The sequence below is a fragment of the Bombina bombina genome, chromosome 2 (assembly GCF_027579735.1).
Source record: "Bombina bombina isolate aBomBom1 chromosome 2, aBomBom1.pri, whole genome shotgun sequence".
NCBI lineage: Eukaryota > Metazoa > Chordata > Amphibia > Anura > Bombinatoridae > Bombina > Bombina bombina.
The window spans coordinates 1012120238-1012140412 of NC_069500.1; the positions used below are offsets into that span (position 1 = coordinate 1012120238).

General features: G+C 36.5%; 1 protein-coding gene across 1 annotated transcript in view; it reads left to right on the forward strand.

Moving 5' to 3' along the window:
- Positions 1 to 20175, forward strand: part of LOC128648152 (bifunctional heparan sulfate N-deacetylase/N-sulfotransferase 3-like) — a 444424-nt gene that overhangs the window by 374066 nt on the left and 50183 nt on the right. Inside the window, exon 8 of the mRNA XM_053700810.1 lies at positions 19290 to 19413. Within this exon, the coding sequence (XP_053556785.1) occupies positions 19290 to 19413 (124 nt within the window). The remainder of the gene's footprint in view (positions 1 to 19289; positions 19414 to 20175) is intronic.

Below are 20175 nucleotides of genomic sequence, written 5' to 3' on the forward strand. Positions count from 1 at the left end.
AAGCTGCACCCAGGTGGTAAATCGCCATAGAACAGGCTAACAATTGCATTGAGCCGGTTGTTTGTTCCTGTGAGTGTGCTTCTCTCTGTGTATATATATATGGAAGAAGTAGAATGGAGGGAAGACTATACTTGGTTAACACTAGATGTTAGCTCATTATACACAAGTATACCACACAAAGAAGGGATTAAGAGTATTGATTATTTTCTCAAAAAAAACCCTGAATATTTGCCAGATTTAAAAAAATGTTTTTTATTGGAAGCCATAGAATTTATCCTCACCAAAACTATTTCCTGTTTGATAGGGAATATATTTTTAACAACTAAGTGGTATGGCAATGGGCACTAAATTTGCCCCTAATTATGCAAACCTCTATATGGGGAGTTGGGAGGACCACTTTATTTGGAATAATAATACATACAGACAAAACATTGTTTTATGGTGGAGATTTATCAATGACATTATTGTCATCTGGAAAGGAGATAGTGAAACACTAGAATCATTTATAAGTTATGTCACTCTCAATGATCGGAATCTAAAATTTACTCATAACAGCAGTAAAGTTTCTTGATTTAACACTTCACTATACAGTAAATAAAGTAATCACCTCTCTGTATAAAAAACAAACAGACTCCAATAGTTATTTACATGCTAGTAGTTGCCATCACAAAAAAATGGGTAAACATTATACCCTACAGTCAATTCCAATGAATTAAGAAGAATTGTGCTGATCCCATTACCTTTGAGGAAGAGGCTAGGGAACTAGCATTAAAATTTGAGTCTAACACTGGCATGTCTTAAAAGAGGACCCTATTTTAAAAGGGGTATTGGAGGATAAACCCAAAGTTGTTTTTAAGAAAAATAGAGCATTAAAAAATTTAGTGGCCCCTAGTACCTTGAGAGAAATTAGATCCAGCAACACTTGGCTAACAGAACATCATAAAGGTCATTTTAAATGTAAAAGGAAGAACTGTAGCGTATGTGAGTTTGCTGATCCTAACAATAAAGAGATAAGATCCAATACTAACAACAAATGTTTTCCCATTAAATCTTTCTTGAATTGTCAATCCAAATATGTTATCTATCTCTTGGAAAGTAACTTTGGGAAGCAATATTTAGGAAGAACTAAACGGACCTTGAAGAGGAGAATAAATGAACATATTAATAACATCACCTCTGGAGATGTTGCCCATGGTGTATATGATCATTTTAGAGATGTACACAAGAGAGATATAACAGGTTTAAAATTTAAAGCTATAGAGCAGGTAGTACTGGATAAAAGAAGAGGAAATAGATTGTTACAACTACATAAACGTGAAATGTTCTGGATACACACATTAAAAACTTTGGAACCTTTTGGTTTGAATAGAGAAGTAGATATACAAGCATTTCTATTAGATTAGATCAGCCCCTTTTTTCATTTTAAAAGTAAGGGATTCCCCTCAGTATCTTATGAGTTATGAAGGTTTTAATATGAACTCCTAAATATTGATTGTAAACTTTTAGGTTTAGTATTTATGATATTTTAATATAAATAAGTCATTTTAGTGTATTTATAGTGTTACCCCCATATGAATTATTTTACACTTTATGGGTTATTATGAATTAAGTAGATATTTTTAAACTGATGAAATTATCTCAAAAATGTATTTTTATTTATATTTTATATAGATTTTTTATAAATTGGTAACGGATGTACATAAATATATTTTTTAGTAATTGTTTGTCAAATCTAGGCATTTTGATTATATATTAGTGTTTTTTATTATTACATATGCATATGGACTTAACGTTTTAGCAGATACCAAAAGAGTATTTGGGAACTAACCTCTGACGTGAAGGTGGGCAGCTCATACTCAGTATGACTGTACTTAAGGAAAGAATCCAGTGGTCGTGGATATTCCTCTGACGAAGCGGTGACGCAACTGCGAAACGCGTAAGGCCACGCCCACCTTACGTCAGTGACTAGCGATCAGCTGTGTCTGAGTGCTCCGAGTGAGCGTTTTTTTTAAATCTCTCAGCGGTTTGTTTGTTGTTGTGACTAAACACCTGGTGGGGATTGTATGACATCCAGGACTTCCACGGTGTCACTGTTTTGACCACAGCAGCTCTTGGCTCCAACATTTGTGTTATAAACACTCACAGTTTTACCAGCAGGGACTTAAGGAAAAAGGAGACCTGGGATTTGCAGTAATCCTCCATAATATGCTGTGATCTATATGTGTGCCTTTACATACCTCATATAGTTTGATGTTGGATCCTGTGAGTAGATACCCTACGGTTTTTTTTTACCACACGTTTGTGTTTGTTTCAAATAAATTGATTTGCACTATGTAGGTACATTTGTGCACTTTTCTACTTCTTTTGTTTATATATATATATATATATATATATATATATATATATAAACTTCAAAGAAAGAAGAGGCACTCACATGTCTTATTCATAAAATGTTTGAACTTTATTTATATTGATAATTCATCAAAAAGGTTCAGTCAACATTTTCGGTCCTCACAGGGACCTTTGTCAAGACTGTATTGTTAATTGTATATGCTGAATATCTATTTATAAATACATAGAACATATTCTGATATGTGCAGAACATTGGAATGTATAATATTTACAGCAAATACATTGTTAAAACCTTTATTAAAAATTAATATTGCATAAAAATGCTTTTCCAATGTATATATATACAGTATGTATATAAAGTATCTCACACAAGTGAGTACACCTCTCACATTTTTCTAAATATTTTATTATATATTTTCATGTGACAACACTGAAGAAATGATACATTGCTACAATGTAAAGTGAGTGTACAGCCTGTATAACAGTGTAAATTTGCTGTTCACTCAAAATAACTCAACACACAGCCATAGAAACAAGAATGGTTAAACTCCGTACTTTATTGGTCAATGTAAAAACTTGGTGCCAGCGTGCAGTAACAAATATTTTCAAAACAGCTGCTTAGTCACAAACAGGCCAGTCTGACGCGTTTTTGGCTGATATGCCTTATTCATAGACTTAATTTAGTTTATTCACCTGTGGGGCTTTAAATGCCCCCTCACAATCTGATTGGTAGCCTGTAAAATGTGTCTGTATAAACTCCACCCTTATGTATAATCGACATTGATTGACACCTTCCTTCACACACAGCATCCTTCTCATTCATAAGACCTGTCACAGTTGCTTACTACACAGAGGAACACATACTTATACCGATATGACCTGTCACATCACGTCTGTAGACAATCACATTGTGTCTCCTGGTGTTTTCATATGGTCATTCTGAACAAAAATCTCCAAATTCTAACTTAAATAATATACTTTGTATAGACTGGTGACATTATAAATTACTTGGATATTATCCTGATTTAATTATCAAACTTTGTTTAAGCTAATGCTGTGATTATCTTATTAATCTGCTGCTCACATAGTTAAAGTTATAAATAAATGCCATTTGTCTTGTTGACTTTTGGTACCTTTAAAACCTTGAGATCAAAATGAAAGAAACTTTATTTGTTTATAATCTTTAAGTGTCTATAGCTGAAAGAGATTTGCCAGCCCTTATATAACTTAACTCAAATAATCCTAGTGTGTTACTATATTCATCAAAATAGCCGTTTACTGTGTTAACATTTTTCCAATTGATTGTGGCATAAGATAGCCACAAAAGCCATGAATATGAACACAATTTGTTCTTTCTTCTCATTAAAGGGCACCAACGTATTATTCTATTTTTAAGGAATAGGAGATTAATACACCTGCATCTTATCCTTTCAACTACTCCCAGAAATTAATGATGTAATTTGCTATGTTCATGCCCACTGGTCTCCGTGTATTTAAGGTGAAGATCCAGTATGCCTCTCTACGTAATAGCTCCTGCATCCTGTTACCCCCTCTGGGTTTTTTGTCTATCACCTCTATGATCATCCATCTGAAGCTGCCTACATCACCATGATGGTCATAAAGAAAATGTTTTGCTACTCCTGTGGTTGTTTTTTCTTTATCAATATCATTAAGGTGCTCCCTTATTCTTGCTCGAGCCTCTCTTGAGGTGCACCCCACGTATTGCAAATTGCAAACGTTACATGTCACCAGGTACACGACAAACTCAGACCTACAATTAGTACATTTCTGACATTCAAAGACCCTCTTTGTATATGTAGATTGGAACACCTTACTTATTAGAGCATAGCCACAGGCTGTGCAACTTCTAGTACCACATTTATAGTCCCCTTTGCTGCTTAACCAGCTGCTCTCCTTTTTTGAGGGCTTAAGCATGCTAGGGGAGATCATATTTCCAATGGTGATGTTTCTCCTTGGTACAAATCTGTAACCTAACACAGCCATGTCTAAACCGTTGGCAACAAAAGTGAGTACACCCTGGAACTGTCCAAATTGGCCCCAAAGTGTCAATATTTTGTGTGGCCACCATTTTTTTACAGCACTGCCTTAACCCTCTTGGGCATGGAGTTCACCAAAGCTTCACAGGTTGCCACTGGAGTCCTCTTCCACTCCTCCAAGACAACATCACAGAGCTGGTGGATGTTAGAGATCTTGTGTTCCCCTACCTTCTGTTTGAGGATGCCCCACAGATGCTCAATACGGTTTAGGTCTGGAGACATGCTTGGCCAGTCCATCACCTTTACCCTCAGCTTCTTTAGCAAGGCAGTAGTCATCTTGGAGTTGTGTTTGTGGTTGTTTTCATGTTGGAATACTGCCCTGCGGCCCATTGTCCGAAGGGAGGGGATCATGCTCTGCTATAGTATGTCACAGTACATTTTGGCATTTATGGTTCCCTCAATGAACTGTAGTGCCCCAGTGTGGGCAGCATTCATGCAGGCCCAGACCATGACACTCCCACCACCATGCTTGACTGTAGGCAAGACACACTTGTCTTTGTACTCCTCACCTGGTTGTCTCAACACACGCATGACACCATCTGAACCAAATAAGTTTATCTTGGTCTCATCGGTCCACAGGACATAGTTCCAGTAATCCATGTCCTTAGTCTGCTTGTCTTCAGCAAATTGTTTGCGGGCTTTCTTGTGCATCATCTTTAGAAGAGGCTTCCTTCTGGGACGACAGCCATGCAGACCAATTTGATGCAGTGTGTGGCATATGTTTTGAGCACTGACAGGCTGACCCCCCACCCATCCCTTCAACCTCTGCAGCAATGCTGGCAGCACTCATACGTCTATTTCCCTAAGACAACCTCTGGATTTGACGCTGAGCACGTACACTCCACTTTTTTGGTCAACCACGGCAAAGCCTGTTCTGAGTGGAACCTGTCCTGTGAAACCCCTGTATTGTCTTGGCCACCATGCTGCAGCTCAGTTTCAGGGTCTTGGCAATCTTCTTATAGCCTAGAGCAACAATTCTTTTTCAGATCATTTAGAGCGTTCTTTTCCATGAGGTGCCATGTTGAACTTCCAATGACCAGTATGAGAGAGTGTGAGAGCGATAACATCAAATTTAACACACCTGCTCCCCTGTCACACCTGAAATCTTGTAACACTAATGAGTCACATGACACTGGGGAGGAAAATGGCTAATTGGGCCCCTTTTCCATATTTCCACTTACGGGTGTACTCACTTTTGTTGCCAACAAAAGCCATTTAGACATTTAAGCCATTTAGACATTAATGGCTGTGTGTTGAGTTATTTTGAGGGGACAGCAACTTTGCACTGTTATACAGGCTGTACACTCACTACTTTACATTGTAGCATAGTGTCATGTCTTCAGTGTTGTCACAGGAAAAGATATAATAAAATATTTACAAAAATGTGAGGGGTGTACTCACTTTTGTGAGATACTGTATACACTTATTGGCCACTTTATTAGGTACACCTTGCTAGTACCGGGTTGTACCCCATTTTACCTTCAGAACTGCCTTAATTCTTCGATGCATAGATTCAAGAAGGTGTTGGAAACATTCCTCAGACATTTTGGTCCATATTGACATGATAGCATCACGGAGTTTCTGCAGATGTTCGGCTGCACATCCATGATGCAAATCTCCCGTCCCACCACATCCCAAAGGTGTTCTATTTGATTGAGATCTGGTGACTGTGAAGGCCATTAGAATACAGTGAAATCATTGTCATGTTCAAGAAACCAGTTTGAGATGATTTGAATTTTGTGACATGGTGCATTATCCTGCTGGAATTAGCCATCAGAAGATGGGTACACTGTAGTCATAAAGGGATGGGCATGGTCAGCAACAATACTTGGTCATGGCATTTAAACAATGCTCAATTAGTAATAAGGGGCTCAAAGTGTGCCAAGAAAATATCCCTCACACCATTACACCACCACCACCAGCCTGAAATGATCCATGTTTCATGTTGTTTACGCCAAATTCTGACCCTACCATTTTAATGTTGCAGCAGAAATTGAGACTCATCAGACCAAGCAATGTTTTTCCAATCTTCTATTGTGCAATTATGGTGAGCCTGTGCAAATTGTAGCCTCAGTTTCCTGTTCTTATATGAGAGGAGTGGCACCCGGTGTGGTCTTCTGCTGCTGTAGCCCATCTGCTTCAAGGTTCAGCATGTTGTGCATTTAGAGATGGTATTCTGCTTACCTTAGTTGTAATAAGTGGTTATTTAAGTTACTGTTGCCTTTCTATCATCTCAAACCAGTCTGCCCATTCTCCTCTGACATCAACAAGGCATATTCGTTCACACAACTGCTGCTCACTGGATATTCTCTCTTTTTCGGACCATTCTCTGTAAACCCTAGAGATGGTTGTGTGTGAAAACCCCAGTAGATCAGCAGTTTTTTAAATACTCAGACCAGCTGTCTGGCATCAATAACCATGCCACTTTCAAAGTCATTTAAATCCCCTTTCATTCTGATGCTCGGTTTGAACTTCAGCAAGTCGTCTTTACCACGTCTTGATGCCTAAATGCATTGAGTTTCTGCCATGTGATTGGCTGATTAGCAATTTGTGTTGCCATGCAATTGAACAGGTGTACTTAATAAAGTGGCCGGTGTATATATATATATATATATATATATATATATATAGCAGCAAATAGGAAACAGCACTCTCTGGACTTAAGTTTTAAACAAATAGTTTAATCTGTAACGTTTCGGGGAATGCTCCCCTTCATCAGACCCTCGGTTACCGATTAAACTATTTGTTTAAAACTTAAGTCCAGAGAGTGCTGTTTCCTATTTGCTACATTTCACCTACTCTAGCACCCTGGCCCTTGGAGAACTGTTTGTGAGAGTGCAACTGACTCTTTTTGCTTATATATATATATATATATATATATATATATATATATATATATATATATATATATACTGTAAATACATATGTACACACACACATATATCTATATATATGTATATATATGTGTATATATGTATATATATATATATATATATATATATATATATTTAGACATGTGTATGTATGTATGTCTTTGTTAACACCCTTTGGCTGCCTTTTTTTCTAGCACGCCTTTAGAATGTTTTTGTGCAATATTTTTTTTATTAGCTAGTGTTATTATCAGTGTAACTGTAGTTTCACGAGTATTTTTAATGTGCTTTGTGCAACTTTTTATTTGAGCTTAATAATTAACCATGGCTCTTAAGTCGTGCCAACCCAACGTGTGTTAACTTTAATTGCACTCAAGGGATCGCATTTACTTTCAACTTGTACAGGCATGATAAACCCTATATCGCTCATGTACAAAAGATAGCATGCCACTCGTAATCTGGCCCTAAATCGTTAAAGCAACATAAAGTATAAACACAAAATAAGATTTTTTTTAAATCATTTTATTCCCCTAGAATGTAAGTAAAACACATAGATCACACTTACACTAGTGGTATAACACAGAGATTAAATTTACACTGGTGGTAAAACACATAGGGCTAGATTATAAATGGAGCGCAAATTATTGAATCCACAAAAGAGATATTTGTGCTCAATTTAGTAAAACCAGTGCACGCAAATGTGTGCTGGTATTACAAGTTATGTGCAATGCGAACACAATCTCATGTTCGCATTGCTCACAAGAACGAACTTCTATAGGCTCTAATGGGAGCCTCGTTCTCAATAAAAAAAGAAATATTCTGGGAGCAAAGAGAATTTTATTTTTAGACTTTTAGGTACTTTTATAATATATTTCATATATTTTGATTGGCATAATAATCAAAAATAAATCCAAATCCAATAATAATTAGTAGTAAATGCACAAAGTAAAAAGGAGTACTGTTTCTGAGCCCTTATAGATAAAGGAAAGAAGAAAATATTTAACCTTCAGTTGAAAAATAAAAAAAATAAAAAAGGTAGATAGTGGAAACATAGAATTAATTTTAGAAAAGAAATAATTACGTTTTTAATTAATATACTTTTTTTATAAGAAAAGGGTTCAAGGGTTTATTAATGTATCACTGTGATTTAGAAAGATCGGAAAAAAAAAAACAGTTAAAATATAACTAAAACCACAAAAACAAATTCCACAATAATTGGAAAGTATACATTGGAAATAAGAGGAAAGAAAATAGGTCAGTTGAACCTATATTTAGTTTCTAGATTTTAAAAGTATATGTAACACAAGCGGCAGGATATCAAAATACATTTTGAATACAATGAAGATTTATGAATAAATGTGAGAAACATCTGCTAAGTTTGCAGTTTAGCCTAATAATTAGTATGCAGACTCCTTCACACTGCAGTCATAATTTTACAGACATTCTAGTAAAGAAATAAATGCATATCTTGGTAGAGCATTTTATTTTTAAACTAGTTGGTAAGCCTGCCCAGAGAGCAGTCTATGTGTTGTTAATAAAAATAAAAAATAAAAATGTAACTTGTATTTAGATTAGGGTGGGCATTTTGTAAAAGAGCCTTAAGGGCAATGCCCAACAAATGCCCTTTTCAGGGCAATGGGTAGTTTAGGTTTTTTAGTGTTAGGTTTTTTTTTGGGGGGGGGTTTGGTGGGTGGGGGGTTTACTGTTAGGGGGGACTTTGTGTATTTTGAATATAAAAGAGCTGTTTATCTTGGGGCAATGCCCTGCAAAAAGCCCTTTTAGGGCTACTGGTAGTTTATTCTTAAATTAGGGGGTGTTTTTATTTTGGGGGGCTTTTCATTTTCATAGGGATTAGGTTTAATTTTGTAAACTTTGGCATCACATTACAGCTCCACTTCATGATATCTAATCATAAATAAATCACTGAATGAAATAAAAATCTCAAGAAGTAAACTAGGAACAAATAGGCTGATCATTGACAATTTGTTTTCTTCTATTTTTACTATTTACTAAGATGGTTCCATTTTGAGAAAACTATCTGTGTTAGACACTTGCATAATAATAATAATAATAATAATAATAATAATAATAATAATAATCTTATGTTTAAAGAGAAGATTTCAAAAATACTATTTCACTTTTCCCTGCATTAAAAGGCATTGTAAGTATGCAAACGAAAGCCATTAACTTTAGTGCTTTAAGTGTTATCTTGGCCTAGGAGGTGGCTGTGTTAGGGATTGAAACAATGTTGCTTTTTAAGGAGTGGGCTGCATCTTACCTTATAAAAGCCAGTGTAAAGTAATCCTCCTCCTCTTTTTCTCTGGATCTTGTTGCTGTTTTTCCCTCCCTCCATCCCTGTTTTGGTTTGTTGCAGGAGGCCACCTGGAGCTCTTTTAGTCTCCATAGTTGTCATGGCTGGGGTATGCACATTCGAGCTAACTCAAAGTTAGCCCATAGACTATAATTTTGGCCTGTTGGGTTAATGTTTTGTGGTACAGCTGGCATTACCTGGTCCCTTATTATGTAACAGGAATAATTTTTTTTATATGCAAGCACCCTTACAGGTGGGGTCAATAATTTTTCCGCAGCCTATTGGTGTGAAAGCCGAGCTAATGGAAGGGGCAAGATGCAGCAGGTCAAAGCCAGCTGGCTCTCGTCTCCTGCTGGCTGGTGGGTTTTTACAATTTTTGTTGCAGGTCCCTGTCCTTGCTTCACTTGGGTCCTATTTTAGCCTAAGTTATTGGACCTCTTGCGTCGCCCCATTTTTTTGGTTTGTCTAAAAACAAAGTTTTATGCTTTTCAGCATTTCTGTATTTAATAAACGCTGCCGTATTGGCCTTCTCTCCAGCTCCTATCTTGTTCTGTCATTATTTAATTAGAGAAATGTTTTAGGAAACTCAGGCACCTTAAAATGGACAAGTTTAACACTTTTAAAATACAGCAGGTTTGGTAGATATATAAGACAACATATATTTTCATCACATGTAGCTTATTTAGAGCAGGATGCAGCTAGCTCTCCTCACTTTTATATTGTACAATTACTTTTATCAAACCCATAAGGCATCAATTTTCAAACTGTTAAAATCTAAACTTTCTTTTCACAAAATCTCTTAAACTCATAGAAAAATGTTTGCAAATTATCTTATCTGCCACTAATAACTGCAACACTTTTCTTAGCACTGCATTGCAATCCTCTCTGATTTCTGAAGGCTAAGATACATTTAAATACATAACCTCGCAGATTTAAAATGAAACCAAGAGTTCCATTTGATATGCAGCAATAATCTAAAAACTATTCAGAAATTTTCAGAGCATTTAACCTTTTCACTTCCTAAGGAACATATATTATTTTGAAATATAATGACTGACATTGACTAAGTGTTTATTAATCTTTGAATATTGTGCAACCTGAATCAGTCATTAGAAGAACAGAGAGAGAACATAACACTTGACAACCTGTGTATTTTTTGTCTCCAAAAGGAATCTCCAGTTCACTGTGCCCAAATTTAGGGCATAGGAAATTACTTGATATTGGGATTTGACCTGAGATGTGATTAGCCAGTTTCTACTATTGCATGCTGGTAGATGTAGTACTCTCCTATTTTATTATATTTGGCTGTGGACTACAGCTGCCCATCTCTTAATGATAAGTTTACATTGAAGAGACAGGAAGAGGATGGTCTACAAATACCCTTGCTGTATGGGTCAGTTTACGAATTGTCCATAAATATGCAAGAGAGAAAAAAACAAAGGGAAATAAAATGTGTTTTAAGATGGTTTTTCAAGGATGCATGATTCTGTTTATAAAGGCAGAAACATTAAATGAAAATGACACTACCTAAATAAATAATACTCATAATAATTAAGAAATTGAAAAGTAATAGTAAGAAAAACATTAAAAGAATATGAATAATAAAAATAATAATGATATCATTATTCTCTATATAAATCCCATTTAAACTTTTCCTACAAATTAGGTTGACTATTTCTTATACATTTCTTTTTCTATTTAATCCCACATTCATTTAAATATGCATACATTATACATTATACTGAATTATGCGCAAATCAACATTTGAAATTTACCATTCAATAACAAAATATCACATTCAATAAAAAGAAAATGTTTTATTTATTTTTTTGCAATAACTAATTTTGGATATTTGTCAAACATTCTTTTTGAATATATAAATGTAGCCAACATTCATTATATATATATTAACATTTGCCCATCAGTACATAGCTTATCTAAACCTTCACAGTTGCAGTAAGAAACTGGAATGCAACATGAATTGATCTTCTTTGCTGCCTGCAGTTACCGGCAAGTTGCTCGTCTCCAGATCAATGTTAAAGGGACATAGAACCTAATTTTTTTCTTTCATGATTCAGATAGAGCATACATTTATAAATAACTTTCCAATTTACTTTTATTATCAAATTTGCTTCATTCTCTTGGTATCCTTTTTTGAGGTGAGCCAATGCTAGAGGCATATACCATGCAGCCACTCATCTTTCACCTAGAACCAGTAGAGCTTTGCTACTCCTGAACCAACCTAACAAGAGAATAAAGCAACTTCAAGCATAAAAGTATATCTGAAAGTTGTTTGCATGCTCTATATGAATCATGAAAGTTTAATTTTGGTTTTATTGTCCCTTTAATTTCCTGACTCACAAAATTACTTCTCTTAAAGGTCATTGATATCTTGCAATAAATATAATTTCCTTTTTTTTTTTTTGTAACAAAATTATAATATATGCAAAACAATACACAAAAATGTAGAAAACCCACAAAAATATAAATAAGCATCTGCCAATTGAAATAGATACTCCACGTTTTTTATACAAATATGGCCTTCCTATAAAAAAACATGCATTTGTATATAAATACTCATGATAACAGTGAAGAGCACCCTACTTATTTATAGTATCTACCAATGAACTTAGTGTGGGACAGAAATGTTACTCTCAGCAGATACAGTCTTTGAGTGACTGCGTTGGCCTTTAAATTATAAACAGAAATCAGCCTATAGTGGGGGCAGGCAGGCAGCCCATCTTCTGTGTGCAATATATTTTGCAGAAAATAAACCTTCTAAAAGTTATCCAGTCCTTTCAATATTGCTTTAAAGACACATTACAGCCAAAAAAGGAACTCACGCAGGTGCATTTCACTTTTCAATAGAAGCATTTTTGCAATATACATGAATTAGCAAAAATGCTTCTAATATGTGTACCAACAATTTAAACACAGCACTTGCTTAGAGACCCTAAGGCAGTGTTTCTCAACAGCCGGGCCGCGGCCCACTACCGGGCCGTGACGGCCCTGCTGGTGGGCCGCGACCCAACATTGCCTCCAGACACTCGCTCTGACAGGCCCGCCTTTACACATCTCCTAAATTTTGGACGGGCCTGTCAGAGTGCCACTGCACATGTCAGTTTGCGCACTGTGAGCATGTAGTGGCGGGCGGGCGCACTGTGACCGGGTAGAAGCGGCTGTTGCGTGCAGAGCGTGAAGCATCGGCTCACAGGTAAGTAAGCCCACTGACACCAATGACATAATTACGGCCACTGACACCAATGTGTATTTGTAAACTGTATGTGTGTGTGTGTGTGTATGTATATATATATATATATATATATATATATATATAATATATATATAGATCCCACTGACACCAATGAATTATAAAATATTAACCCACTGTAAACCATGTATATATATATATATATATATATATATATATATATATAATATATATATATATATATATATATATAGATATATATATATATATACAGGTAGCCCTCAGTTTACGCCGGGGTTATGTTCCAGAAGGAATGGTTGTAAATCGAAACCGTTGTAAATTGAAACCCAGTTTATAATCTAAGTCAATGGGAAGTGAGGGAGTTAGGTTCCAGGCCCCTCTCAAAATTGTCATAAGTAACACCTAATACATTATTTTTAAAGCTTTGAAATGAAGACTTTAAATGCTAAACAGCATTATAAACCTAATAAAATAATCACACAACACAGACTTCACTTGCATTTTTCTGCAAACTGTTCTTTCTATGCATTCCAATCTGGACTGATTTATACAAAGGAAGATCTTGTTCCTTTGAAATCTGCTTGATAGCTCAGGTCTGGTTAAACTGATTAATTTCAGCTTGCTTGGCTTAGCTGCAAAACAAGTGGACAGCTCCACCTACTGGCTATTTTAATAAATGCACTGCTTCTCAATGCTTTTCAATAGCAGTCACATGACTGGAAAAAAGGTTGTTATTCTGAAACGGTGTAAATTGAACATTGACACCAATGAATTATCATATAATTAACCCGCTGTTATATATATATTTTATAATTCATTGGTGTCAGTGGGTGAGGGAGGAGAGAGAGAAAGAAAGAAAGAGAGGGAGGAGAGAGAGAGGGAGGAGAGAGAGAGAGAGAAAGAGAGGGAGGAGAGAGAGTGAGAGAGAGAGAGAGAGAGGGGGGGGGAAGGAGAGAGAGAAAGAGAGAGGGGAGGAGAGAGAGAAAAAGAGAGAGAGGGGAGGAGAGAGAGAAAGAGAGAGGGGAGGAGAGAGAGAGAGAGGAGAGAGAGAAAGAGAGAGGGGGAAGAGAGAGATAGAGGGGAGGAGAGAAAGAGACTGTGTGTATACAACCCACTTCTGATGCTTACCGGGCCCTGGACCGGTCCGGCTAAAACTTACCGGGCCTTGAGGTCACTTAGGTTGAGAACCACTGCCCTAAGGGACTAGTAATGACCCATTTTGTTAATTGCTGACATTATACAATCCCCACTGGCACTCTGAGCAGCTGAAGTATTTAAAATGCTGGTGCACTGAGAATATCTAGCTATGCTACACATGCATATGCAGAGAAAAATTCTAATATTAAACCAGAGATATTTTTACTAGAATAATTTTTGCCAATGTATACACTTTGCAAATATGTTTCTATTCAAATATGTAATTCATCTATGTACATTTCAGTTTTCACTGGAATGTCCCTTTAAACCTTAGGCTAGCAAAGGGTCAAACCAAGGAGTTAAATGCAACAGTAACGTATAAAATATTCATGTAGGGTTCACTGGCACAAACAGGCTTCTGTTGTTCAATTTTTATATATATATATATATATATATATATATATATATATATATATTATCAAAATCACTCTTATTAAAGGATATCAGAAAATCAATGTAATCTTGAAGTAAAATGTGAACTGTAATTAATTGTAAATAATTGCTTCATATGCTATTTAAACAATGACAAAATTAAACTGGCATGCTTTAAATAGAACATACAATTATAAACAGCTTTCTAGTTTAGCTTAAAGGGACAGTCTAGTTCTAAATAAACTTTCATGATTCAGATAGAGAATGTAATTTTAAACAATTTTCCAATTTACTTTTATCACCAATTTTGCTTTGTTCTCTTGGTATTCTTAGTTAAAAGTTAAACCTAGGAGGTTAATATGCTAATTTCTAAGCCCTTGAAGGCCGCCTCTTCTGTCAGGGCATTTTGACAGTTTTTCACCACTAGAGGGTGTTAGTTCATGTGTGTCATATAGATAACACTGTGCTACTGCTTAGGCACCTGGAGTTCAGGTGAACCAGCTCTGATTGGCTAAAATGGATGTCTGTCAAAAGAACTGAAATAAGGGGACAGTTTGCAGAGGCTTAGATACAATGTAATCACAGTGGTAAATGTGTATTTATATAACTGTTGTGAAAAACTAGGGAATGAGTAATAAAGGGATTACCTATCTTTTTAAACAATAACAATTCTGGTGTAGACTATCCCTTTAACACATATGAAAAGCAAATATGTGCAGCCACCAATCACCAGCTAGCTCCTACTACTGCATTAATGTTCCTCAGTCGTACTAGGTAAATGTTCTTTAATAAAGCATACCGAGAGAACTAAGTAAATTTGATAATAAAAGTAAAATGGAAAGCTTTTAAGAATTGTAGGCCCTATCTGGGGGTCGATCCGATAAAAATCGTCGCCCGCAAAAGCCGGCGACGCCAATAATTGCGCGGATTTGGTATCCTATATACGGCGTAAGCTAGAAGTTACGCGCGTATATTTCTGCCGTCGCCCGCAGTTTTTTGGGCCATAGGCAGGTATACCAAACCCGCGCAGTTTGGTATCCAATATGCAGCGTAAGGACTTACGTGGCGAAAATGGAGAAAACTTACTCCATTTTCACCTCGCCACAAAAAGCAGCCGTAAGAAGCCTTACGCTGACTATTGGAGCCCCGTAACTCCCTAAACTATCTAGAAAATAAACCTAACACCTAACGCATGCGCAATGTCTATCTCCCTGTCAACCGCGATCTGCTAAAATAAACCTAACACCTAACGCATGCGCAATGTCTATCTACCTGTCAACCGCGATCCCCCCCCCCCCCCGAAATCCCTAATAAAGTTATTACCCCCTAAACCGCCGCTCCCGGACCCCGTCGCCATCTACATAAACTAACCCCCTACTGTGAGCCCCTAACACCGCCGCCATCTATATTAAAATTATTAACCCCTAATGTAAGCCCCTTACACCGCCGCCATCTCTATTAAAATGATTAACCCCTAATTTAATCTACCTACCCCGCCGCCAGCTATATTATCTATATTAACCCTAAGTATATTATAGTTAATATAGTTATTACATTATATATATTAACTATATTAACCCTAATTATATTAGGGTTAATATAGTTACTATAGTATTTATATTAACTATATTAACTCTATCTAACCCTAACTAAATTTATATTAAATTAATCTAATTAATTTATAAACTAAAATATTCCTATTTAAATCTAAATACTTACCTATAAAATAAACCCTAAGATAGCTACAATATAATTAATAATTACATTGTAGCTATGTTAGGGTTAATATTTATTTTACAGGTAAATTGTTAATTATTTTAACTAGGTATAATAGATATTAAATAGTTATTAACTATTTAATATCTACCTAGTTAAAATAATTACCCAATTACCTGTAAAATAAATCCTAACCTAAGTTATAAATACACCTACACTATCAATAAATTAAATAAAGTACAAACATCTATCTAAAAATACAATTAAATTAACTAAACTAAATTACAAAAAAAAACAAACACTAAATTACAAAAAATAAAAAAAAGATTACAAGATTTTTAAGCTAATTACACCTATTCTAAGCCCCCTAATAAAATAATAAACCCCCAAAATAAAAAAAATTCCCTGCCCTATTCTAAATTAAACATATTTCAAAGCTCTTTACCTTACCAGCCCTTAAAAGGGCCTTTTGTGGGGCATGCCCCAAAGAATTCAGCTCTTTTGCATTCAACAAATACAATCCCCCCCCCCCCCCCATTACAACCCACCACCCACATACCCCTATTCTAAACCCACCCAAACCCCCCTTAAAAAAGCCTAACACTACCCCCCTGAAGATCTCCCTACCTTGTCTTCACCACACCGGGCCGAACTCCTGATCCGATCCGGGCGATGTCGTCCTCCAAGCGGCAAAGAAGAATTCTTCCTCCGGCGATGTCATCCTCCAAGCGGCAAAGAAGAATTCTTCCTCCGGCGACGTCTTCCTCCAAGCGGCAGCAAAGTCTTCATTCTTCCGGCGGCATCTTCAATCTTCTTTCTTCGCTCCGCCGCCGCGGAGCATCCATCCCGGCCGACTGCTAAACTTGGAATGAGGTACCTTTAAATTACGTCATCCAAGATGGCGTCCGCCGAATTCCGATTGGCTGATAGGATTCTATCAGCCAATCGGAATTAAGTTAAAAAAATCTGATTGGCTGATTGAATCAGCCAATCAGATTCAAGTTCAATCCGATTGGCTGATCCAATCAGCTAATCAGATTGAGCTCGCATTCTATTGGCTGATCGGAACAGCCAATAGAATGCGAGCTCAATCTGATTGGTTGATTGGATCAGCCAATCGGATTGAACTTGAATCTGATTGGCTGATTCAATCAGCCAATCAGATTTTTTTAACTTAATTCCGATTGGCTGATAGAATCCTATCAGCCAATCGGAATTCGGCGGACGCCATCTTGGATGACGTCATTTAAAGGTACCTCATTCCAAGTTTAGCAGTCGGCCGGGATGGATGCTCCGCGGCGGCGGAGCGAAGAAAGAAGATTGAAGATGCCGCCGGAAGAATGAAGACTTTGCTGCCGCTTGGAGGAAGACGTCGCCGGAGGAAGAATTCTTCTTTGCCGCTTGGAGGATGACATCGCCGGAGGAAGAATTCTTCTTTGCCGCTTGGAGGACGACATCGCCCGGATCGGATCAGGAGTTCGGCCCGGTGTGGTGAAGACAAGGTAGGGAGATCTTCAGGGGGGTAGTGTTAGGCTTTTTTAAGGGGGGTTTGGGTGGGTTTAGAATAGGGGTATGTGGGTGGTGGGTTGTAATGGGGGGGGGGATTGTATTTGTTGAATGCAAAAGAGCTGAATTCTTTGGGGCATGCCCCACAAAAGGCCCTTTTAAGGGCTGGTAAGGTAAAGAGCTTTGAAATATGTTTAATTTAGAATAGGGCAGGGAATTTTTTTTATTTTGGGGGTTTATTATTTTATTAGGGGGCTTAGAATAGGTGTAATTAGCTTAAAAATCTTGTAATCTTTTTTTTATTTTTTGTAATTTAGTGTTTGTTTTTTTTTGTAATTTAGTTTAGTTAATTTAATTGTATTTTTAGATAGATGTTTGTACTTTATTTAATTTATTGATAGTGTAGGTGTATTTATAACTTAGGTTAGGATTTATTTTACAGGTAATTGGGTAATTATTTTAACTAGGTAGATATTAAATAGTTAATAACTATTTAATATCTATTATACCTAGTTAAAATAATTAACAATTTACCTGTAAAATAAATATTAACCCTAACATAGCTACAATGTAATTATTAATTATATTGTAGCTATCTTAGGGTTTATTTTATAGGTAAGTATTTAGATTTAAATAGGAATATTTTAGTTTATAAATTAATTAGATTAATTTAATATAAATTTAGTTAGGGTTAGATAGAGTTAATATAGTTAATATAAATACTATAGTAACTATATTAACCCTAATATAATTAGGGTTAATATAGTTAATATATATAATGTAATAACTATATTAACTATAATATACTTAGGGTTAATATAGATAATATAGCTGGCGGCGGGGTAGGTAGATTAAATTAGGGGTTAATCATTTTAATAGAGATGGCGGCGGTGTAAGGGGCTTACATTAGGGGTTAATAATTTTAATATAGATGGCGGCGGTGTTAGGGGCTCACAGTAGGGGGTTATAGATATAATATAGCTGGCGGCGGGGTACGGGAGCGGCGGTTTAGGGGTTAATAACTTTATTAGGTTGCGGCGGGGTAAAGGAGCGGCGGTTTAGGGGTTAATAGCTTTTTTATTGTTAGGATAGTGAGGGGGGATAGCGGATAGAGGGTTAGACAGTGCGGGCTATGTTAGGGAGGCGTGTTAGACAGTGCGGGCTATGTTAGGGAGGCGTGTTAGACAGTGCGGGCTATGTTAGGGAGGCGTGTTAGACAGTGCGGGCTATGTTAGGGAGGCGTGTTAGACAGTGCGGGCTATGTTAGGGAGGCGTGTTAGACAGTGCGGGCTATGTTAGGGAGGCGTGTTAGACAGTGCGGGCTATGTTAGGGAGGCGTGTTAGACAGTGCGGGTGTTTTAGACTTTAGTCAGGTTTTATAGGCGCCGGCAGATTCTAACGTGGCGCAAGTCACTGGCGACGCCAGAAATTTGTACTTACGCAGATTTCTGGACATCGCTGGTTTGTGAGACTTACGGCACGTTAGCATCTGACGGCGACTTATATGGGATGGCTCGAGTTGCGAGCTGAAACTGCGGGCGACGCCGGTTCCCTCGCTTGCGCCGCAAACTGCGATCGATATCGGATCGCGCCCCTGAATCATGAAAGTTTAATTTTGACTTTAATGTCCTTTTAAAGGAATGGACTTGTGTCTAGTAACTGTTGTCTCTTTGCAGGTACTACAGCTTTATATCTGTTCCTGGTTATGCATCCTTTCATCTTGAGCAACTCACCTAGCCTCAAAACATTTGAAGAAATGCAATTTTTTAATGGAAATAACTACCACAGAGGGGTGGATTGGTAAGACACATGTAATAGTTTGTTGTTTATGTCACTATGTCCACAACTACAAATTTCCATTATTTTTTATCTTGTTTTGTGAATTACACTTGCTTCCAGCATTTTTAGGCTTAAACAAATAAATAAAAATAATATGCAATAATGTGCAAAAAAAAAAAAAAAAAAAAGAAATCCAATTTCTAAAGGCAAAACAAATATAAAGAGAACACTTGACCAAGACACAGATACAAACAAAAAAAACCTTTATAAAAAATAAGGCCAGGGGAATTTAAGTCTAATCAAGACACAATTGTGTTTCTGAAAAACAGAAGCTCTCTTGAGCAAACCAATATGCTACATTATTATAACAACAATAAAACAGGAATGCCTACTTTACGTCTCTAGCAGAAAACCGTTCTCTCATTCCCTCTCCTGTGACTGTAAGATCGTAACTAACCAAATATAAAACAAACTCCCAGATGACTTCTGTGTGTTTCAGACAAGTAATGTTCTGATATTATTTAAAAAGGGAACAATGCACTGACCATTATACTCAGAACTCTGAATGTTATATTTCTATTCTCAAATCAATCATCTTTATGAGGTTTTTCTTTTATAGGTCATTTCAACAAGTTTCACAAGTATGAACTTTATTCCATTAAATCAATGTTGTTTCTACTTTTCTTTCTCATTGATTACTGCCCTAGAATAAAAATTAACTTTTCCTAACCCTAGGAAATAAAATAAGTGCAAGGTACCGCTGGCTTGTGTTGAATTGCAATT